This window comes from Meles meles, chromosome 10, assembly GCF_922984935.1.
Source record: "Meles meles chromosome 10, mMelMel3.1 paternal haplotype, whole genome shotgun sequence".
NCBI lineage: Eukaryota > Metazoa > Chordata > Mammalia > Carnivora > Mustelidae > Meles > Meles meles.
In genome coordinates this window covers 32961389-32985925 of record NC_060075.1, presented here as the reverse complement: position 1 = coordinate 32985925, position 24537 = coordinate 32961389, and the positions used below count along the sequence as shown (strand labels likewise).

Below are 24537 nucleotides of genomic sequence, written 5' to 3'. Positions count from 1 at the left end.
TCAGTGATGTTCATAAAGGTCTTTGTAGGAAAGGAAAGTTGTTTTTTCTAGAAATTCTGAGTGTAAGTGTTCCCTTATCAAAACAGCCCTCGAAATGGCAATTGTATTACCACTAGTATCTTTCAGAATGAAGTCTATAATACCTAATTTTTATTCAGAAGGTTTAGCTAGGCTTGATTCAAATTTTCTAAATTAAAAAGTTGACTTCAGCAAATATTTGAGTTCCTCTCATGGACGGTGTAACATTTTAGGCACCCTGGATGCTGCCTTTAATTATAACAAGGGTCCCTGTCTGCAATTAATTTTTGGCTTATAGATATTTGAGGGGAAAGATATATATATATTCATTTAGTAAATATTTGTAAGTGCAAACATTGAACTAAGGACTCTGCCAAACTCTGCAAATTATTAATGAACAAGACACAATCCCTGTCCTTAAGGGGGTTTTATTCTAGTGGAGATGGACAAGTAAAAACCAGAGGAGTTTGATAAATTCTGTGATATTGATTAATATAGTGTCCTTTAATGAGTAGAAGGAAGTAACATTTAATCTGATCTTAGAAGTTCAGGCAAGGCTTCCCTGGAGGACATCTCAGGTGAGAGATGATGATAATGAGAGATGAGAGATGATGGATGAGCAGGAGTCATTTGAGTGAAGAAGAACAACGAGAACATTCCAGAAAAAGAACAGAATGTACCGAGAACCCAGAGGGAGCACTCTATATTTGAGGAGCTGTAGTCAGTTCTGTGTGGCCAGAGTGTATAATGAAATGGGCTTGGAGCCAGGAGAGAACATTGCACTTTTGCAGTAGCTCTAGACAGGGCAGCAAGCCTGGGGTCTGGAAAGACAGGGGTATGTCATGATAGCTGGACTGGGAGAGGCCAGTCAGATCATGGTTTCTATCCTTCCATTTGCCAGCAATTTAAAAAAAGCCAAAAGAGGCAGAAAGACAAAGTCACCCATTTCACTTTGTGTTTCATATAAACCCAGTTGGTGAAATCCACTTCTCATACAGCCTTCTAGCTGCAGAGGAGTGAGAGAAATGTGGTGGTAATTGGTAGGAACACAGGGAAGTACCCTGGGAGGAGAGCAAATGGGTCTCTAGCATCCTCCACTGTGGCGTTCCTTTATTGGAGGAAGTGCCATAATAAAAACAATATTTTAGGAAGATTCATCTAACATAATATGCAAATTGGAGGGGGATAGTGGAAATGTTGTGGTTAGAAGTTAATGAAATATTAGCATTCCAATTTTAAAGAAAAGGAAGTAAAATTTTTAAGGGACTTGTTGAGGATCCATAATTGATGGGACCAGCAAGAGAATCCAAGTCTTCTGACTCAATTTTTTTCTGTACTCTACTAGGGTTATTTCTTATTAGAAAAGAAACTCTAGATTAGACTCTAATGACTTACCCATTGAATATTGCTGGCTTTAAGTTAGAACTTTAGTCTAGTTAATCTCACTGTGATGTTAACAGTATCATTAAACCATTAAGACTATAAATCTGCCAATTATAAAGGGAAGTTATGATAGCAAAGTCTTGTGACCTAATGGCATTGAGAATTCCATGACATAGTTGTGAAAACTATTTGCAGCTCCTAAATAAGCATATCTTGGAAAAACCAATTTTACCACACACTTGAAATTTAAATAAGTCAGGACATTTCTTCCCAGATCCTCTTCCAAATTATTTTCTCCTTTTCCTCTGCCCTTGAGGCAGAATCTCTTCTTCAAGCCTCATAACCTCAAATTTAAAATATGGAAGTCCAGGGGCGCCTGGGTGGCTCAGTCGTTAAGCATCTGCCTTTGGCTCAGGTTGTGATTCCAGGGTCCTGGGATCAAGCTCCTTATCAGACTCCCTGGTTGGCAGGAAGCTTGTTTCTCCCACTCCCCCTGCTTGTGTTCCCTCTCTCACTGTGTCTCTCTCTGTCAAATAAATGAATAAAATCTTAAAAATAAATAAAGACAGGTCCAAGTAGGAGGGCAGTCTGTAGAGGGCAAGAAGCCTGCTTGGAGCGACTTGGGCAGCGAGGCTCCAATGTCAGGTCTTGAGGGAACAAGGATCATGGTGGAATTACTTCAGAGGACATGAGTGAGTACATTTTAAAGCCTGGCAGCTAAGGAACTGAATTCCAAAGCTGACTTAGGCACTGAGGAGCTGGGAGCTGAGTTAGAAGTCCGGAGCAGGAGCAACTGCAGGATAACATAGCAATGTGGCGGCAGAGTACTGGGAGAGAAGTGTTTTATCGGGCATTGGATTTGTCCCAGAATCTTGGGTGGGTAGACCTAGAAGAGATAGTGAAGGAATTAACAGCTCCCTAAATGCCAATTCTTAGACCAACTGAATCAAAATCATCTAGGAAGCTTTTAAAACCTGGATTTTTAAATGTCATTTCAGAGAATCTGAGATCTGGAGTCCAGAAGTTAAATGAATCTAATGTAGAGCCAGAATAGGAGAAATAAGATACTTTAAGTATCTTTTCTAACTTTACTTCCTTGTGAGCATTTACTCAAGGACACTTTAAATCATTGCATTCCAGTTCTTCCTTTAAAAATGCTTATGTTATCTTCAAGTATAAATACAGACCTACATACATACAGAAATAAACACTAAAGAGGCATAGAGGTATTAACAGAATTACGTATATACTCACAAGTTCATACATAAAACCATATATACGTATGTATATCCCTGAATGTTAAGCAATAGTTTAATATTTGTTACAGGACTGTAACATCCATTATATAAAAGAACTAGCTTTTTGTATTTTTGTTGTCTGCAATAAAAATTATATTGGAATTTGAGTTTTCTGCTATAGATTTGGTCCATATCAAATCTCAATGAAAGAAGAGCTTTTATTTTTCAAGTTGATAAAAGGTTCTCACTCCTTATGCTTTCTAGCAAGGATTAATCTTTAGCCAGTGTTTCTGTGTACAGTTACTTGTAATCAAGTTTGACTTAGGTCAACAAATTATCTTTCCTAATAAGCAGAACTCCGGGTTTTGTTTTGTTTTTTTTAAAGATTTTATTTATTCACCTGAGACACAGAGAGAGAGAGAGAGAGAGATAGCAACAGAGCACACGTGGGGAGGAGTAGAAGCAGGCTCCTGGCTGAGCAGGGAGCCCAATGCGGGACTTGATCCCAGAACCCTGGGATCATGCCTGACCTGAAGGCAGACTCTTAACCAGCCTGAGCCACCCAGGCATCCCTGAACTCCAGGTTTTAATTTATGAATTCATTCATGTGTATTTACTGCTATAGGAGTTAAGTTCTGTTGATAAATCATAAGAGCTTCTGAGCACTCTCAAGATAACATCCATGTTTACAAAAGCTCTGTGCACAAATGGTTAAAATTCATTTTTTCACTCTCTTTCTAGAACACTTTAGCTTTCTCCATTCTCTCCTTCCCTTCCTCTGTTCTCCTACCCCTTCATCTGTTCCCCAACACTTTTTTTCATCTCCCTCCTTGCTCATTTTCCTTATGTATAAAGCATAAGAGCTTAGTAATTATTAACCATTAATAAAATTGGCACTGTCTAGTGATTTATTCTTAAAATCATGTTTTATTGCATATTATTACCTCTAAAGTTCATGTTCCCTCAACCCAAGTTTCACACCCCCTCCCTTACCACAAGCAGCTATGTTGTCAAGGTTGTTCTAAAGAGTGATAAGGTAGCCATAAAACAAGTTTTATGATATTTTCCTATCTACAAAGTCACAGGAAGCTCAAATGTACTCAGCAAATATTGCAAAATTGCAAAGAACCATTAGATGTAACACTCCACCCTTTTCTTAAAGCTCTCCCTCTCTTTAATGTAGACACCTTGTATCATTCCTTTGTCCAATGTTCAAGTCAGTTAGTGAGCTTTATATTAACAATTCCTCTTTAACAAATTCTGGTTTGTCTGGCTCAGTTAAATAATATTAGGGTGGTGTTTAGGTGCATTTTTAAAAGTAAAATGATAAACATTTGTGTGAAAAGTGCATGTATCACATTGAGTATACTATATATTTCTTAATAATAATCTTTATTGCATACTTATTATACTATTACTTTGACCTTCTCTCATGCTCTTTATCTAGGTATTTTCAAGTGTTTTACAATCTCAAACAGACCTAATATATGCACAGAATCCTTTGAAGTTGGCATTTGCCTTTCTGACTAGCATGTTGTAAAGGAAGTTAGTCAAAAGAGTAAGGATCTGTTTGAGCAGGTAGAATAACTACAAGACGGAAATCCCTGCGCTTTTCTCTAATTCATCTGAGTGAAAATAGGCATAAAATTTTGAACAAGCTCCCAGGTGATTCTGAAATAATTGGCTGACATACTTCACTTTGAGAACCAATGATCCACATATTTGATTTTATCTGTAGATAAGCTGTGCTGAGAAAATTATTAAGAAATGAAATGGTGGTGTAGCAGAGCTTCAGAAAAAGGGTTTCCAGTGTCTCCTTCAACAAGAAAGTTTAGCACAATGTTTAAAAGTTTATATTTGATTATGTTATGGCTTAGGTTTTTTATTTAAAAATCTCAGTAGTCAGTTTTTACATAAGAAGTCACATCGTGCCCAGCATCTTAATGGCACTGAATGACTTCCTCCAATATTTTTTATGGATAGCTCCTGAGGAACTCAAATTGTGTGCTGGTGAAGAGAAAAACCATTTGTTTCTGTGCACAGAGTCTTCTCTAACCAACCCATGTCCTTACAGTGCTTGTCAAACTCATAACAGTACCAGGCGGTACAATTTTTTTTTTTAAGTTTATAATTTTCACATAGAAGAAAATATGTTGTGGAGACTGAAACTACCACCCTTAAGATAAATATATTATCAGATTTGAGTGCCCTTAGTAATCAGCAAAGATAAATGTTTAACAATGTATACAAAACAGTGTGTTTTATGTTTAACCAAATAGAAAAAGCCAAACACTAATAAAGAAATCTACAAATGAACAATAAACTAGGCAATCAGGGCAAGTACTCACATTAGCAACAGGATATTGGTATTACTAATTTGATCTTAAAATAATGAGCTTATTCACAATTCTATTCAATGTATCCTTACTGTTTTGTTTCCTTTCAATCTCAACTGTTGCCTATGACTTAACATTCTTTGAAAAACTTACCTAATTATCCACACTTATACATTTCTTTTCATAAAGGGCTTCATTCTAGAAAAAAGAGGCCAAATATGCTGGCTCAGAACCTCAAATCTTTTCAGATGTGGGAATCTTTTATTTTCATGCTTTTTGAAAAATAGTCTATATCACTAGTATCCGTTCTGGATAGGAAATAACCATATGACAACATCCCTGTTTTCTAAGTGCCTTAGGGGCCTGGACAAACTCTAGGTAGAACTTCCTAACAAATCTTTCCACCACCATTTTCCCATAAAACCCCAAGCTTCAGGCAGTCACTATGATGAATGTGATATATACTTTTCCAATCAGTTTAATGGAATGTACACCTATGTATACATGTACTTATCAATAAAAATATTTAAATTCTGTTTGGGTAGCTTAAGAATTTATGTAAGTGGTGGACTTTCCACACATCATTCTCAACTTGCTCTCTTTGTTCCTGTTACCTTTTTGAGGTCTAGCCATGCTACTTATATGTAGAAATTTTTTTCATTCTTCTACTCCTATGCCACATTTTATTTACTCATTCTGCTACTGATGAACATTTAGATTTTTCCAAGATTTTACACAATACTGCAGTGAAAATCTTTGAATATTTCTTCTTGCACATCTGCAAGAATTTCTCTGGAGTAGATATCTAGCAATTTAATTTAGGTGTTTTTGTGTACATAGACACATTCTGAATTTTACTAGATACTGCTAAGTGGTACTTTAAAGTAGTTATACCAATTTATACTACTACCAGTCATTTTTGAGTGTTCCCATTGATTCACATCTTTGAAAGCTCTCATTATTGGTATTTTTTTAAATTTTTATTTTTTAAAAAGATTTTTATTTATTTGGCAGAGAGAGAGAGAGATCACAAGCAGGCAGAGAGGCAGGCAGAGAGAGGGGGGAAGCAGGCTCTCTGATTAGCAGAGAGCCCGATGTGGGGCTTGATCCCAGGACCCTGAGATGATGACCTGAGCTAAAGGCAGAGGCTTAACCCACTGAGCCACCCAAGCAACCCAATACTTTATTTTTTTCTGAAGATTTTATTTATTTGACTCACAGAGAAAGAGAGAGCACAAGTAGGCAGAGTGGCAGGCAGAGGGAGAGGGAGAAGCAGAATCCCTGCTGAGCAGAAGCCTGATGCGGGGCTCCATCCCAGGACCCTGGGATCATGACCTGAGCCAAAGGCAGATGCTTAACTGACTGAGCCACCTAGAGGTCCTCTCTCTCTCTCTCTCTTTTCTCCCCCCTGATTTGTAGTTCATTGATTACTGGTGAGATTTTACATATTTTCATATTTGTTTACCATTCCTTTTCATATCCTTTGCCAATTTGGGGGTGGGTGTCAGGTATTGTGGTAGTTATGAGATACGCCTTATGGACCACTACAGTGAAATTGAACAATGGCCCCAGTTGCTAGACATGAAATCCTTCACACATAGAGTGTGTTGAGATTTCTTCCATAGGCAGCTTCCTGTGGATCGTGAATATGGCAGGATACTAAAGCAGGTTTGTGTTTAGAGGATGTGGGACCTAGTTATTAACTGGTTTTGGCTCAGAGACTCCCAGATGGCTTTCCAAGAGTTGGTTAGATTTAGACAGTGGTCTTGGGTTCTTCCACCCAACCTCCGTCCTTCTCACCTTCACTTGGGGGCTGGACTTTCATCTAGGTCTGACATATCTCCCAGCCTTCCCTGCTCCCTTCTCTGTTTACTTATACATCAATATTTTCCCCTAATCAGATCATTACATGTTTAATTCTGTCTTAGCTAAAGAGAAGTGATCTTCAAAATTACTTGGAGGGGTTCTAAACTAATAGGAAATTGAATATGTCTTAAGTGTTAGACAAAATTTTTTATCTTCCAGCAATGCTTTCCTCAACAGCCTTTTAATGGTGTGTAAAATGCCATTTTTTTAAAGTATAGTACATCTAACCAGGGGTTATCACAGCTGCTACCCAAAATTAAAAACCTAAAAAAATATATCTATTAAGAATAAATAAATAAATTAATTAATTAAAACCTAAAAACCTTTCTTCACTCAGAGAAACTGGGTAATTTACTAACAAGTGATCAAAATTTATTTCAAAGGACAAAAGGACTTGAATAGACATATTACCATTGTAAAGCTGGTTCAAACAACACTGCCATTAGATGATTTTAAAATTGAATTTTATCTTACCCTTAAGTAACATATATTTCCTACATTATTTAAACTATGCCAAACCAGAGAAATGGAAAACTCTTCAACTAGTTTTCTTTTTTTTTTTAAATTGAAATGTAGTATACATACAATAGTATATTAGTTTCTGGTATACAATATATTGATTCAACACTTATACATATTATGAAGAGATCACCATGATAAATCTAGCTACCATCTGTCCCCATACAATGTCGTCACATACTGTTAACTTTATTCCCTATGCTGTACATTATATCCTTGTGCCTTACAGTTTATACCTTTCATTCCCCTTCCCCTATTTTGCCCATCCTCCATCCCTTTCCCCTCTAGAAACCATCCATTTGTTCTTTATGAATCTGTTTCTGTTTTGTTCGTTCATTTGGCTTTATTTATTTATTTGATTCCATATATAAATGAGATCATCACATGCTTGCCTTTCTCTGCCTGACTTATTTCATTTTTTGTATTCCTGCCAACAGTGCACAAGGGTTCCCTTTTCTCCCATTTTCCTAGAGCCAGGATAGTCTTAGTACAAAAATCTGTAAATTAATATAAAAATAAAACTATAGCTAACCATAATAATGATATAGATATTCAAATAAAATGTTATCAGATAAAATATTAACAAATAGATTCCAGCATGGTATAAGAAGTGATAAAATATGGCCAAGAAAGATTTATAATAGGAATGAAAGAGTGCTTGTATTGCAATAGAATGAAATTTGTAAATACAGTATAATTTGTTATATTGATAAGGAGGAAAACCATATAGCAGGGTCAGTAGATGCTAAAAGTGTACAAAAAATTCAGCAGTCATTTATATTTATAATAAAAATTTTAAAGTAAAAATAGAAGTAGAAGGAAACTTTAAATACAGTAACTTTTTTAACCCACCATCCCCAAGTAGACATGATTTTAAATGTTGAAAAATTGTCATTTGTCTTAAAATAGGGACAATATTAAATGTTTGTGAAGAGATTGTTTATACAAAAAAAACCCCAAAAAACAAAACAAACCCAAAGAAGTTCTAGCAAAGAACAAACAAACAGAAAACATAAGTCCGTTAGAATTATTAAGGGGGCACCTGGGTGGCTCAGTGGGTTAAGCCTCTGCCTTCGGCTTGGGTCAGGATCCCAGGGTCCTGGGATTGAGCCCCACATCCCCTCTCTGCCTGCCTCTCTGCCTACTTGTGATCTCTCTCTCTCTGTCAAATAAATAATTTTTTAAAAATCTGTAAGAATTATTAAGGGAGTACAATAACATGGCTAGATAGTAGATAAGCATGCAATAATAACTAACTTTTTGTTAAGCTAGCCATGGTCATCAAGAAATAAAAATGAAAAGCTATTCAATTCACAATATAGAAAAAAATATAATACCGAGGAGTACTGGTAGGAATGTAAATCAGTGTAGCCACTGTGGGAAACTTTAATTAAAATAATTAAAAATTTTACTACCATATGACCTAGCAATTGCACTTCTGGGTATTTAACCAAAAGAAGCAAAATCACTATCTTTTTTTTTTTTTTTTAATTTTTTTTATTTGACAGAGAGAAATCACAACTAGGCAGAGAGAGAGGAGGAAGCAGGCTCCCCGTGGAGCAGAGAGCCTGATGCGGGCTCGATCCCAGGACCCTGGGATCATGACCTGAGCTGAAGGCAGAGGCTTTAACCCACTGAGCCACCCAGGCACCCCGCAAAATCACTATCTTGAAAAAAAATACCTGTATTCCTGTGTCCATTCCAGCATTATGTAGAATAGCCAACACATAGAAACAGCATAAGTACCCATTGACAGATGAGTAGATAAAGAAGATATTTTCTTCTCTGCCTCTCTACACATACATACAATGGAATATTATCCAACATTAAAAAAATGAAATCTTTCTGTTTGTGACAACATGAATAGACCTAGAAGATATTATGCTAAGTAAAATAAATCAGACAGAAAAAGACAAATACTGTATGATCTCACTTACACATGAAATCTTAAAAAACTGGAACTCATAGATATAGCAAACAGATAGGTGGTTTCCAGAAACAGGAGTGGGATTGGGGGTGTGAGAGAGGATGAAATAGATGAAGGTGATCAAAAAGCACAGACTTCCAGTTTTAAGGAAATTAAGTCCTGGGGATAGAGTGTGTACACTAAGGTGAACATAGTTAATAATACTGTAGTATATTTTGGAGGATTACTAAGAGAGCAAATCTTGTAAGTTCTTTTCACAAGAAAAATAAATTTATAACTGTGTGTGGTGATAGATGTTAATTAAATTTATTGTGTGACTCATTTTACAAGATGTACATATAACAAACATGTTGTACACCTGAAATTAATATAATTTTATATGTCAGTTATATCTCAATTTAAAAATATTAGGGATGGGGTGCCTGGGTGGCTTAGTCAGTTAAGGGTCCAACTCTAGGTTTTGGCTCAGGTCATGATCTCAGGGTTGTGAGATTGAGTCCCCCATCAGGCTCTATGCTGGCTGTGGACCCTGATTAAGATTCCCTCTTTCTCTCTCCTTCTGCCCTTCCCCACTGTGCACACATGTGTATGCTCTCTCACTCTCTCACTCTAAAACAAACAAATAAATAAAATAATAAAAATAAATAAATAAATTAGGCGTAAATCTAACAGGAAGTATATAGGACATATATGAAGAACTGTAAACTCTACTGAAGGATCTAAAACAGGATCTGCCTTGGTTTGAATCCTAGCTCCAAACTAGCTGTGCTATTTTGGAATGATACTTATCTTTTCTAACTTTCAATTTCTTCACATTTAAAATAAGGATAAGGCTGTTTTGAACATTTAAAAAGTTAATACATGTAAAGTACTTAAAATGGTATGTGACATACAGTAAGCCCTCAGTATACATTAGATAACATTACTATTACTTTTGCTGTTGCTGATATTGTTATTATATAGAAGACTAAATGAACAAAAAGAGCCGTAAGATTTATAAGAGTTGTGCTCTGTCAGGTATTAAATTATACTTAATGCCTGTAAAAGATCAAAACCAAAAGCCCAGCAGAGTATTAGTATAGGAATAGGAAATGGATCAGAGAAATAAGACAGAGAGCCCAGAAATAGATCTTAGAAAATATGAGAATTTTATATATAGTAGATGATATATAAATTCAGAGGAACATTATTTAATAAACTGTGTCTCCTATCCAACTAAAAGGAAAGAAGCTTAGATTCTTAAATCACTGTATAAACAAAAATTGTATCTTGAATATCTTTTTTAAATTTTATAAGAATAATAAACATTTTAAGAGAAAATTTAGGATATTACATGAACAACCTGAAAGTGGAGTAGTACTTTTTAACCAATATAGGAATTCCAGATCGATATATTGACTTCATGAAAATGAAAATTTTGCAGATCACATGGTATAAACAGAGTGAAAACAAATAGCAGAAAAAATTGTTAATATCTATAACACACAAAGACAAGTGAAAGAAATTTGGCCAGAATAGCCTCTTATTTATTATCTTAATAAAATAAAATTAATGTAATAAAATTGCATCTGTGCTCTTTGGACATTTAAATTCAGTAGGGAAAGTGAAAATGTTCATTCATGATCTTCTATTTTTTTCTTATTTTCCCCTTCAATTTTCTTGCCTCTTTTATTCTGCCAGTATCTTCTTGTTTTTTACTAAGGACATCTACTTCTGACACTATTCCTTTCCCATTTTCTTTCTTTACTCTGTACACTCTTCTTCATTTCCTTTTTCTTATATGCACACCTTTCTTTTTTGCTTCATGTTTAGTTACCCACCCTTCCTTCATTCTCTCTTTCTCTCTTCTTACATTCCACAAATCATTATTAAATGTTTGTACTGGGCTAGGATTTTGTATCCTCTAAATTTGTAATCTATTCCCTAAGTGTAACTATGTCATAATCATATTATCAGCATAACTACTGGTATTTCTAAATTTTAAAATATTAAAAGCTTTTAACTAGTGTAGTGTTGAATTCAAATCTTGGGAAATGAAAACTCCAATAATTCCAGCACCGTCTGGCTTTTTAACAGTGTGTTAGAAAATTTGCCTCCTTTATAAAAGCCTGCACTCAATATATTCACCTAAGGCAACCTCTTCTTTATTTTTTTTTCATTGTGAAAGATTTATTTTTAAAAAGAGAATGGGATTTGGGGAAGTAAATGTGGCATAGGAGAAAAATAAACATGTGAGCTTTCTTGTTAGTTGCTCTCAACCAAGTACAGAGAATGTGGTTCAACCAACAGCTCAGTAGAAACCTAAGGACTGAGGTGTTCCTAGAGGTGTTTCTTCAGTGAGGTTACAGATTTTAGACTCTGGAGTGTGGAATTCAACTGTAGTCCTTGTATTTGGATAGACTCCTGCATATGTGCTTTGGCTCATGAGTTGAAAAAAAAAATGATTTAATTCAGTAGAAGGAAATGAAACACTTGGTTTGGTACATCTCAGCCACCAAGGTCTTCCTCACCTGCAGGGCTTCTGGCTGTCGGTGACGTCTTCTTGTGATCATTCTTCAATGCCTGCGTGGCCAGCTCTGCTGAGTTCTACTGTGTCTCCTCCAGTATGTTAGCATTTTTTATCTCTGGCCTCTGGTCCCCCTATGTCAGGAGTATTGACTTTAACAGTGCGTTAGGGGCAGTGGCTACCATGGTTCTAGCCTCCCAGAGCTGCCATATAGTTTTTAATATAAATGAATATTTGTTCATTTACCTGCTTTGTGAGTTTAGAGTTTTGTTTAGGAACTTCTAGTTAATTTTCATAAGGTAGACAACAGAAACCAATGAATTATAGAAGTAACCATTTTGACAATTTAAATATTGATAATGGTGGTGGTAGGTCAAGGAGAGATGGTGGATTGCTTCTGGATTGTGAAAGGAAAAGGAGAAAGGTTTTTTGTTTGTTTGTTTGTTTGTTTAGTAGAGGGAGAGAGAAGAAGGCGGTAACAAAAGAGAAGAGTAGATGTTTGGGCTTGAGTGGAGCACAGGGGGAGCAACTTTTTTTTTTTAACTAAAGGAAAAGTTCTACCTAACTCCTTCTTCATGTCTTAGGAGAACCTCATCTCTTCCAGAATGCCTTCTTGAATTTTCTATTATAGGATACTTCTGTTGTCTACAATTAATTTGCCACTTAGTTGTGTACTGTTTTGTAACTTATCTTAAAAGAATTAATTAAGTCATTGGGATGTTATTTAGCATTCTCCAGGACTATGGCTTGTCTTCCAATTTAGACTTAACAATGAGTGGGAGTCAAGGACTATTTTTTATAAATTCTAAACTTCTTTTATAATGCCTGGCATGGATATTGCACGGAGAAATTCACTAACTGGGAATAAGGATGTTATGACCCATGTGGACAGTGATGACAAGAGAGGCAGAGATGATGACAGAAGACTTTGGATTGAGGTGCTAAGGATGGTGGGGAAGAAGACTGGTAGGTGGGCAAGAGATGTATGGAAAGGAATTGCCAGTATCCTTGGCCACCCCTCAGTATGCTTAGGTACTATAGGGGATGTGAATAGTATTTTTAGTTTTTCTTGTTAGGAGTTTTATTCATGTTTGGAGATTTCCTTTTAAAAGAGTGAGTTTAATTTGGAAGGTAATGGCATTTTAGCACGTTAGCAGTATTTGAATTTGTGTAATAGACTTGTGGATAATATACACACATTTACATATGCATACATGTACATTTAGCTTGCCTTTTGGTTTTTCCATATCTTATTTCATGGCCATGAAGGACATTCTAAAAACTGAAGAAAAATTTATTTCTAAAATTTCAGCCACATTCTGCCCAGTTGAAGTGGATTTGAAATAATTGAGATGTGGTGTTTTAAGTTTCGGCTGTGGTTAGAGCAACAGTCTGATATATGACTGTATTTGAAGGAAAATGTACCTTTCAAGTTCAGAAACACACTAACAATTCCTCTCTAACTTTCTGTTTTTGATAATAGGACATCTCCAAGTTTGCAGAGAAGGACAATATCGTCCTTGGAGAAGGTGGAATCACATTGAGTGGAGGGCAGCGAGCAAGAATTTCCCTAGCAAGGTGAATATCCCATTATTGGTTCAGCGAGCATTTGTTGTAAATATCATGCATGTAAAAATTATAGGCATTTCTCTGTTTTTTATACTCTGTTTCTGAAACTGAAAAATGCCTCGGGTTTTATGATTAGCAGGTTAAGAATCACCTTTAGGAACTATAGATAATGGATTAGTATTCATATTTGATAAAGGTGATGGCTTTTTCAAATTGCATGCTCTTTGGCATCTCTACATTTATTTGCCTTATGGCATGATTTAGTACAAGTAGAAAACTCTGAGATTCTGCATAGCACAAGGGGAAAAGTGTGCTTTTGCTAAGTCTGTCACAGGACTTCTCATTTACCCCCACCCCACAAGGCACTCACCTGCTTTAAGCTTCTGTTTCTACTTCTTATTTTATATAAACATACATTTTTTTTTTGGCAAATGATGTCACTTGGTTTCAAGTCTGTAATCTTTAAGGAAAAATAAATAGGGTAAGCACATCTAACATTGTGGGGGACAGTGAAGTCCCTTGGTAGAGACAGTCTTGGTCTCTGCATTTTGAGCTGTCAAAGAGAAGCACATAAAGTTAATTTGTGTCAAGAAGAAAGCTTTGTGGTTAAACTGTAACTTTCAGTTTAAAAATTATTGGTAATATGAGAAGTCAAATATTCCTCCAGTTTTATTTGAATAGAATTCTTCTCACTGTGTTGCAAGGTTGTTAACAAGAAATCACATTGACTTATTGATATGTTGGCTCCTTTCTCCTACTTTCTCCTGCTTTCAAAGGCTGGAACAGTAAACCCACTGAGCACCTGCAATTGCCTGGTATTATTCTAGGTGGACTGTGTGTGTGTATGTATGTATGTGTAATTTTACTTAACGCTCATATTTCCCTGCAAAGAACGAATTGTTCTCCCCACTCTGTGGAAGAGATCATCAGATAATTGAGGCTATTAGAGTTTCACTTGCCAAAAACTATACCAGGAAATCGTAGAGTCACAGTTTGAACCAAATCCTCTTGACTCTCGACATTAAACCATGACTTGATTTTGAGATTACTTGTGAAGTCATAAATCACTAGATATGGATAATTCACAGACAATATAATAACTTCTAAATAGTTAGAAATTGATTAATCTGGGAGCCAAAGGAAAACTTACGTTAAGCATTCCATTTCAAATTTAAGATATGTTATATGGCTTCTTGACATTTAACACAGAATTGAGTTTGTATCAATAAAAGTTTAAAATTTGGTTTTATTGTAAGATACACACAATTTGAGGTACTACTGAAAGTAATTATTCTTATTCTGATTGGAATGTGTCATATGTTGTCCACTTTTAGATGGTGAATGTATTATTTCCATTTGTTGAGAAACTGTGGTCATAAGTATGAAGGGGAGAGAGAAAAACTGAGTAGTGGAGAGGAAAGACCTTGAGGGTACATTTTGATAGGGGTCTTTTATCTAGCTCTTGCATGTTATCTTCAAAAATAATTTACACTGCAAAATTCTTTTAGATTTCACTGCCTTTTTGCCATTTCTGATTTTTAAAAATTACTTCTCTTAGTTACAAGCCGATTGAATACAATTTTTGTAGAAAGTACCTAGAATTATATGTAAACACTGAATCCTATGTGTGGGATGGGGTAATGTCACTAACAACCCACACCTGAAAAATTTAAATGTTATGAAGATTTAGTCTCATTTCCATTAATACGGGACTATACCTTCATTTTATTACTGTTCTAAGATCAGTTTGATGAAGATTTTACTTCCTTGTAATTTTTTTTAACTTAAAAAGTAAAACTGATATGGGTGTACATTTTTGTTGTGAATTATTTATCCTTCACTTGTTTGGAATTCCTACAAATATGGTGCAGAGATTGAAATTCAATGGAACAAAATACGATAGTAATATTACAGCTGTAAGAATTTTTGGGTAGGAGTCAAATTTACCTCTACTTCGGTGCTGCTATTTCGTTGTGGTCTCTGACATTTTACAGCATTAGAACAGTGTATCTTCTTCTTTGCTTTCCCACCAACATGCAAGATTTTGAGGACAGGGACTATGTGATTTTTACTATCGTATTCCCAGCACATAGCATGGTGCTTAGCTCTAAACAGATACTATTATTAAAAATATTCTTTTTTTAAGGTAATGTTTTAAATTGTGTGGTATGATGAGATTCAGTTTAACTTCTGCTAGTTTATGCCACTTAATTTAGCAAAGCCACTTCAGTCGTTCTTGGGATATTGTAAAAAAACCACAAAAATCATTTGTGAATTACCTTTTTGATTCTGACTTAGAACTGTCTGTACCAAATAACAGGAAATATTTTAATAATCTAATTTCATATCAATTTTCTTTTTAGAGCAGTATATAAAGATGCTGATTTATACCTATTAGACTCTCCTTTTGGATACTTGGATGTTTTAACAGAAAAAGAAATATTTGAAAGGTATGTTCTTTGAATAACTTATAATGCTCATGCTAAAAGACAAGAAGGAACAACTATACCATCAGAGACTGCATTTTACTCTTGAGAGTCATGGCCACCATTGTGACTCATTGTGGCAGAAAGACTCATAGTACTTACTCAAATCCGATCTTCCCTTTATAGTCAAAATTCAAGATCACTAACCTTTTCTGACCACCTCATGGTAAACCAGTTTCTTCCATTGCTATTGTTACAACAATCATTATCTATGTAATTTTTGCATTATTATTACCTTATGGCATCTGTTATTTTAATCGGTTATTGTACTTAACGTTTTTACTTTTCTGTGTTAGTGTTTTACTCTATCTTCTCCTTAAATAGGATATTTCTTAAGAAACTAAACAAGCCGAATGTTTTAATGCAGGTGACTGCTCAGACTCTTTATCTACCTTGATACCTCCTACAGAATTTCTTCCTTAGTCACATGAAACTAGGGACTTAACTTTTCATGGGAGCTCCCACTGGGGTTCAACATATGTAAAATTTCTAAGAGGAGCAGTTTGTTATATGACTTGATTTCAGCTTCAAAATGATTTCATGAACTCTAAAGTAGTTTATTAAGAGAATTATTACAATACTCTTCTGAAATAAGTATTTTAAGCAATAAGGATATAGAGGTGTGTGTATGTATAAAATGGTTTGATTACCCCTAGAACATATTTCCTGGAATTTAAATTTAATACCTAAGATTTTACAATCTTATGAATGTGATAAATAACTTCTTACTAATATAAACTTTGTTAGCTATATTAGTATGTTAAAGTATAATCTCGTATAACTTCTTTCTTTCTTTCTTTCTTTCTTTCAAGATTTTATTTATTTTGTTTATTATTTTATTTGAGAGAAGCTGGGATGAGCATGGGGAAGAGGGGCAGGAAGAGGAGGAGTAGCAGATTCCCCACTGAGCAGGGAGCCCAAAACAGGGCTAGATCCCAGGACCCTGAGATCGTCACCTGATCTGAAGGCAGATCAAGTCTGACTGAGTGACCCAGGGGCCTCTGGAATGATGCCTCTTTCTATACAATATATGATGTCTTTTTTTTTTTTTTTAAGATTTTATTTATTTATTTGACAGAGAGAGAGATCACAAACAGGCAGAGAGGCAGGCAGAGAGAGAGGAGGAAGCAGGCTCCCCGCGGAGCAGAGAGCCCGATGCAGGGCTTGATCCCAGGACCCTGAGATCATGACCTGAGCCGAAGGCAGCGGCTTAATCTACACTGAGCCACCCAGGCACCCCAATATATGATGTCTTAATGTCAAAACAAAAAGAAACTGGTCTCCTTAGATGGTTCTAGTCAGGATTTACTTTTAAACTAAAAGGAAATTTTGTTGGAGGATGGTCAAATTTATTATTCAATTCTCAGGTTTATTATTATTTTTTAATAAATCAGATTTGTCTTGATATTATCTCTTGAGAACTAAATTTGTAGCCAACTTAAAATGTAAAAGGCAATTAATAGAAAATGTAAAGAATGTTAAAGCTCTGACATCTTAAAGGACACAGAAATATAGACCCCCAGGGATCTTTAAAGGTTATCTAACAGTTCTCTTATTTTATAGATGAACAAACCAAGACACAGAGGATAACCAATTTGCTCAAATCCAACATTTATCTAATATCAGATTTTAATTTCACTCTAGATCTGTTAAACACTCAACTTTAGGGTATAGTATACTGTAATAGTGCAGTTATAATATAGTTCATGCTATACTAATTCAAGAGGTACCAAATTAATTGCTATTATTTACTTTTAGAATTATTTTAAGTATAATAATGACTTTGTATGAGAGCCGTTTTACACAAAAATACATTAATAAAATGTTAGAATGCAATACAAAGACTTGTAATAAAGTATTTATATAATTGATATCTTGTTTATATCTTTTTATATTCTTAAAGCTGTGTCTGTAAATTGATGGCTAACAAAACTAGGATTTTGGTCACTTCTAAAATGGAACATTTAAAGAAAGCTGACAAAATATTAATTTTACATGAAGGTAGCTGCTATTTTTATGGGACATTTTCCGAATTACAAAATCTACGGCCCGACTTCAGCTCAAAGCTCATGGGATATGATTCTTTTGACCAGTTTAGTGCAGAAAGAAGAAATTCAATCATAACTGAGACTTTACGGCGTTTTTCATTAGAAGGAGATGCAGCTGTCTCCTGGAATGAAACAAAAAAGCAATCTTTTAAACAGACTGGAGAGTTTGGTGAAAAAAGAAAGAACTCTATTCTTAATCCAATGAATTCTATCAGAAAATTTTCAGTTATACAGAAGACTCCATTACAAATGAATGGCATTGAAGAAGATTCCAATGAGCCCTTAGAGAGAAGACTGTCCTTGGTTCCTGATGGTGCTGAGCAAGGAGAGGCCATCCTGCCTCGAAGCAACATGATCAACACTGGCCCCACGTTGCAGAGACAACGAAGACAGTCTGTTCTGAATCTGATGACGTGCTCCCCAGGGAACCAAGGTCAAAGCTTTCACGGAAGGACAGCCTCATCCACACGTAAAATGTCGCTGGCCCCTCAGGCAAACTTAACTGAAATGGATATATATTCAAGACGATTATCTCGAGATAGTGGCTTGGAAATCAGTGAGGAAATTAATGAGGAAGATTTAAAGGTATGTGTAAATGATCAGTGGTTTTGTATTTATCACTGAGTGCAACTGAGTGAAATACAGTATATAAATGTATATAAAATGATATAAAATGATATAAAACTTACTCAAATTATGGGCTGAAGATGAGGATTATTTTAAGAGTCAGAAAGTCCGGAGTTCACGAATTATGTAAGCAACTTCAAAATGTACAAGAATAAGCTATTTCCTTTGGCAACGGATATATCTCTTCCCGTAAAATTTATTGAAAGGGCTAGTGTTGGATTCTTGAGTAGGGCAGTGATAATAATTATTATAAATTTAGTAAATTATAAATTATTATAAATCTGCTTTGTTACCACCTTAAAACCTCTGTGGAAAGAAGTAGAGTATAAATAAATACATAAACAAATAGCAGCTTCAGTTATTTAGAGGCCAAGGAGTATTTGGTATGGAGGTAACCTGTGTAAGGTATATAAGCATCTAGTCTCTCAGTTATACATTTGTGTGGGCTTCTTTTTATCTTTTAAATTTGCTTTCTAAGGTGGCTCTCTGAACAGGTTTCTCTTAAAGAGTTATATGAAACTCGATGTATGTTAGTGCCAACCTTCAGATATAAAGTCTTCTATATTAAGTTTTGAAGAATAAAATGCTTTTTGTCTTCAAATAGGAGGCAACATAAAAGGGGAAGGTTTTTCTTTATTATGGTTTTTGTTTTTTGTTGTTGTTGTTGTTGGTTTTGTTTTTGTTTTTGCTAGAAAATTTCCTCAAGTGCCTTGCATGAATTGGGCAGCATTGTAATAAATTGACCTGTTTTAAAGGCATAGATCATTTAAGAGTAGTATGACCTTTGGCAAGGCACAAATCATTTGACATCTTTGGACCCAAATTTCCTGCTCTGTAAAATGAGAGAACAGAGCAGATGATTTCTAAAATGCATGATTTCAGTGTTTCTACAATTTTACAAAGAGTTCCTAAGGGATGGTTTATCTGTATGGTTTTAATTTCAATCTGAATGAAATCTCTCAAACCAGAACCATGAATTTCATTGTAAAGAATTATCTCTTTAACTGATAACAGTATTTACTGATTGCTTCTGTGCCAGGCAGTGTAGATTTAGTCCTCACCACTATCCCAGGAAGTATGTATCCTTATCCTTGTTTACAGATACAAAAAACTAAAGTTTGGAGAAGTCCAGCTACCTAAATTCAGGCAGCTCCTAGGAAGTTAGTGGTGGAGTTCGGATTCAAATCCAGGCTTGTTCACTTGTAGAAATTTTTACTTCGAATCAGTGTGCTGTTTTCCAATTTCACAGAACCTCTCTGAGTTTCTGAGGCTGCTTTTATGAATTTTGTTGACTTCGTAAGAAAACAAAAGTATCTTTTCCCTTGGGAATATCTGGGCTTGCTCTTTTTCAGATTTTGGAAACACATCTACCAAAGAACAGATTAAAAACTTCAGGGAAATATGCTGAAGATTAGAATTATGTAACTTAAGTCATATCTGGAAAGAGAGATAATCCAAGCTCCTGAGGAACATACAGACATCAGCTGGCCTTCACTTCTCTAGGCAGACCTCTGTAGCCAGCAAAATTCCAAACTATATTTGTCCACAGAGCCCTGAAGAAATGGGTTAAATCAAGGAGAGTTCTAGGCAACTTCAGCTTGATGGTACTATTTATTTGATAAAAGGTGTGATGTTGCTATTAAACATTAAAATGGCAAAAATTGTCCAAAATCAGTACAGTTGTATCATCAATGACTTACTTCCAGAATTTTGAAAAATTCCAGCATTTCTCATTTTTCAAAAAGTTGTGTTCTTCTAGTGGACATTATAGTGGCTATAGAGTGACATCACACAGGTCATTCCTAATGGTTCATATTTAATGAAACTCATTAGCTTCAAATACCAGTGTTCCTTTATTTCCACACATTCATTCTAAATAAAACCACAATGGTGGTGTGAAACTCTGTTTTCTCCCTGTAATAACCATGATTCTCTTTGTTAGGAGTGCTTTTTTGACGATGTTGAAAGCATACCACCAGTGACTACATGGAACACATACCTTCGATATGTTACTATCCATAAGAACTTAGTTTTTGTGCTAATTTGGTGCTTAGTTATTTTTCTGGCTGAGGTAAGAATTTTCTGTTGTAAAATATTACTGTGATTTAAAGTTACATTAAGAAGAGATTGGAAGGATATATACATATATATGCATATATAATGTGTACCTATCTACACATAGATATAATTATATCTGTGTATTCATAATTTTACATTATAAATGATATGTATAGTTTCATATAGTTGTTCTGTGCTATTTCACTGTTTCATATATAGCATAAAAAATATATTTAAATCGTCTAGTTGAAGAGCTTTTAGTAGAGAGGTTCAAAACCTCTAAGTAGAATGCCTTCCTATGGATTGAAATTAAAGTGAAAATTATTCTTTACTCAATTTTAAGTTCACTTGACTATACATATTGCATTATTGAATATGCAAGTAAGGAATCACCATCTTTAAATGGCTATCTTCACAAATTGAAATAAATATGTATTAATGGCTTAGTAACCATTTTAAGTAATCCTTTCAGAGAACCACATCATCTCCTTGCTTATAGAATTTGTCTGTCTTTGGTGCCACCATCTTGGTCTCTTTGTTACACCCCTGCTGTCTGTTGCATCACCAGATTAAAACAACAAGGGAGGGAAGTGCCGAGAGCATAGTAGGGGCTGCAACTGCAGCACACAACCATGTAAGAGGTTCTTGAAGCTGGATGGTGGCTGAGGCTTCTCTCTAGATGAGGAGAAGCCATCAAAATGCCAGAAGGAGCCTGGCAGAGAATGTCTGTGGGTGAAATGGCTTGGAGGCTGAATGGAGAGCATTTGCCCTCCAGTTGTTTGAGGGGCCAAGGGAAACGTGGCACCAGCCAAGGACTTGCTGTGAAGGAAGTTGGGATCAGTTTTGCTAAATCTTTTTGTTTATTGAGATAAGATAGAAATCCAGATTTTTTTTTTTCTGTGAAGTCTTCCCATTTTTTAAATGTAGATAGTTGATTAAATAAAAACAAGCAAATGAGCGCTAAATGAGTTCAACAAACACACATGTGGGTTGGATTCAGCCTGTGAATGACTAGTTGCCCTAGATATTTTTCCCAGGGGACACCGCTGGATGCGCCCTAATATACAACCTAAATCTATGAAGTCCCATACTGCCTTCAGGGAAGAAATGACCTAGGTGAAGAATTGCCTCTCCTGAGACAGTGTAAATGTATATGTAACCGAAAACAAATCTTATAGCTACAGGTGTTTTCCTATTGTTGGGATCTTTCTAACCTCAGTAATGAGGTCCACATAGAATATCAACACTTCTCCCTGATCAACTAAATATCAAAAGATATATATATAGCAAAAAGTTGTAGATACTTTTTTTTACTGATAAACCATCAGTTTCCATTTATTCCTTGAGTTCTGGTGATATCTCTTCTGTTGTAAATTAAGACACCAGAACGAGGTTTGCTGTGAGTTGTTGTGTAGTACAGTACCAACTGTGGTATTGCATGCACTTGGCCGTGACCTTAGTCTGTCTTGTTAACACTATGAAATGGAGCAAGGTAGTTAATCACTCTGAGCATATCCTCATCTACAAAATGGAGATTTTCCTAGGTCATGTTTGTGAGTTAAGACACATCATGGCTGTAAAGCACTTAATATAGGGCTTGGCACATGTTGAGCAATGCTGGTTGCTGCTCTCAATGACATCCTTAATGTCATACCATTATTACAAAGCTCAAGATAGTCTGAGGTGGGGAAGTCCATAACTGAGATATAATGAAAGTTTCAATAATCCCTTTTATACTTTAATAAAAATATGGGGTTGGGTAATTTGATATTCTCACATGAGTCAAAAATTGCTTTGAAATGTATTTTAAATTTACCTCATTAATCTCTGCTAGTCATGCCAAATGACTAGCACTAATGTGAATGAAACCTAGTCTTGTGTCACATTTAATCTCAAACCAGCCCTTTGTAACTGTTAATGATTTAAATCTCTGCACTGAAAGGTCACATTTCTTGATTGTCCCCAATTTATAGAGTTACGAAAGAAAAAATGGTCCTCTCTGAATATGGTGATGATTTATGTTAATTTACAGGATCTTTGTCCTATCTAGCTCTGTAGAGTTGAACTTATGCTCCTTTCAAAATGGTGTATAATTAATTAACTAATTATTGATTGAGCATTGTGCTGCTGTACTTGCATACAATATTACTAGCTCATTTAATCATGAAGACAGTGGCCCTTTGTCTTTAAGTTAGAAACTAAATTACAAGAGAGAATGTAAATGATTAGTGGAGCCCTCCCAGTTATTGCCAGAAAAAAATGTCTTTTTAATGGACAAAAGACATTGATAATGCCATTTTCTAGGCAAGAAATGATATACTATGGTGAGGTTTTTTGGCCAATATCCTGGGGGCATTGCCAATAAAGTGGCTGTGAAAATTTTGATTAACAAACCTTGGTGATGGTAGACAAACAACAATTGTTTTAATGATTGCACAGCTATATAGCTAAAGACTGATGTTCACAATTATGTCACCTTCTTTGAGTCAAAATTTACATGGTTCTTCTTTTAGATTAAACTTCTCTCTTAATACCAGTGTGTCCCTTTCTCATTACCATTGACATATCTCTTCAGTATGCATCATGGTGATGGTACTAACCCCAGAAGAGAACTTAGTTCTTTAAAACCTTGTTTAGAGCCTCACACTCATCATGATCAGAAAACGTGAAGAAAGGTTAAGATACATTTCTTCCTTGATGACAGTAATTTATCCATTTTTAGTTTTCATAGATACCATACTTCAATTTAGATTTTATGATTTTATAGAGTTGGTTCCAAATGTTTCCCTTTCTTATTTCTTCAAAGCATGAAACTGAAAAAAATTAGTTTGATTTATGCAGTTTGTTATCACATATCATTAATGTGTTATTTTGATAAGGGAGTCAGTCTACCTTTATATTTTTATATGATTTTTTTCTACTGCAAAGCAATATTTTCTGTAAGTTCTTTGATATTAGCACCAAGGGCATAGGCTATAAAATTTCTTTCTTTTTTAAAGATTTTATTTATTTACTTGAGAGACAAAGAGGCAGAGAGAGGGAGGAGTGGGGGTAGGGCAGTGGGAGACTGAGAGAGGGAGAAACAGACTGCCCGATGAGCAAGGAGCCCGACGTGGGGCTGAATCCCTGGACCCTGGGATCATGACCTGGATAGTAGGCAACCACTTAACTAACTGAGCCACCAAGGTACCCCAGGCTATAAGATTTCTTTCATGTTGGGCTTTCTAGTGCTTTTGCTTGACAGTATTCACTGACTAGGTAGAGAAATACAAAGAGTAGGAGACAGTTTCCTGCTTCATCTTACAATATCCAGAGGGTATTGTTGACTGGAGTATCTTAAGATCCTAAGCTTAGTATTTTCATTCTGTAATTTTTTTTCTTTTAAGATTTTATTTATTTATTTGACAGAGATCACAAGTAAGCAAAGAGGCAGGCAGAGGCAGAGAGCTAAGCAGGCCCCCCGCTGAGCAGAGAGCCCAATGCTGGGCTCGATCCCAGGACACAGGGATCATGACCTGAGCTGAAGGCAGAGGCTTTACCCCACTGAGCCACCCAGGTGCCCCTTCATTCTGTAATTTTTAAGAAATGTGCCAGAGTACTGCTGTATCCTATTCTTTTATGATTTATCTTCTCTTTGTTAAGAAGGAAGCCCTGAGTAGCCTTATATTACTAGTAAAATAGAAATGTAATATACTCCCATAGTACTTCTGCTATAACTGAATAATAGTAATCCTTTTTTTTTTTTTTTAAGATTTTATCCATTTATTTGACAGAGAGAAATCACAAGAGAGGCAGGCAGAGAGAGAGGAAGGGAAGCAGGCTCTCTGCTGAGCAGAGAGCCCGATGTGGGACTCGATCCCAGGATCCTGAGATCATGACCTGAGCCGAAGGCAGCGGCTTAACCCACTGAGCCACCCAGGCGCCCCCAATAGTAATCCTTTTAATGCAGCTTTACT

At 35.6% G+C, this 24537-nt stretch overlaps 1 protein-coding gene across 1 annotated transcript in view; it reads left to right on the top strand.

The window, feature by feature from the left end:
- CFTR (CF transmembrane conductance regulator) overlaps nucleotides 1-24537 on the top strand; it is a 171218-nt gene that overhangs the window by 81471 nt on the left and 65210 nt on the right. Inside the window, exons 12-15 of the mRNA XM_046021027.1 lie at nucleotides 13277-13371; nucleotides 15726-15812; nucleotides 17752-18481; nucleotides 20466-20594. Of these exons, the coding sequence (XP_045876983.1) occupies nucleotides 13277-13371; nucleotides 15726-15812; nucleotides 17752-18481; nucleotides 20466-20594 (1041 nt within the window). The remainder of the gene's footprint in view (nucleotides 1-13276; nucleotides 13372-15725; nucleotides 15813-17751; nucleotides 18482-20465; nucleotides 20595-24537) is intronic.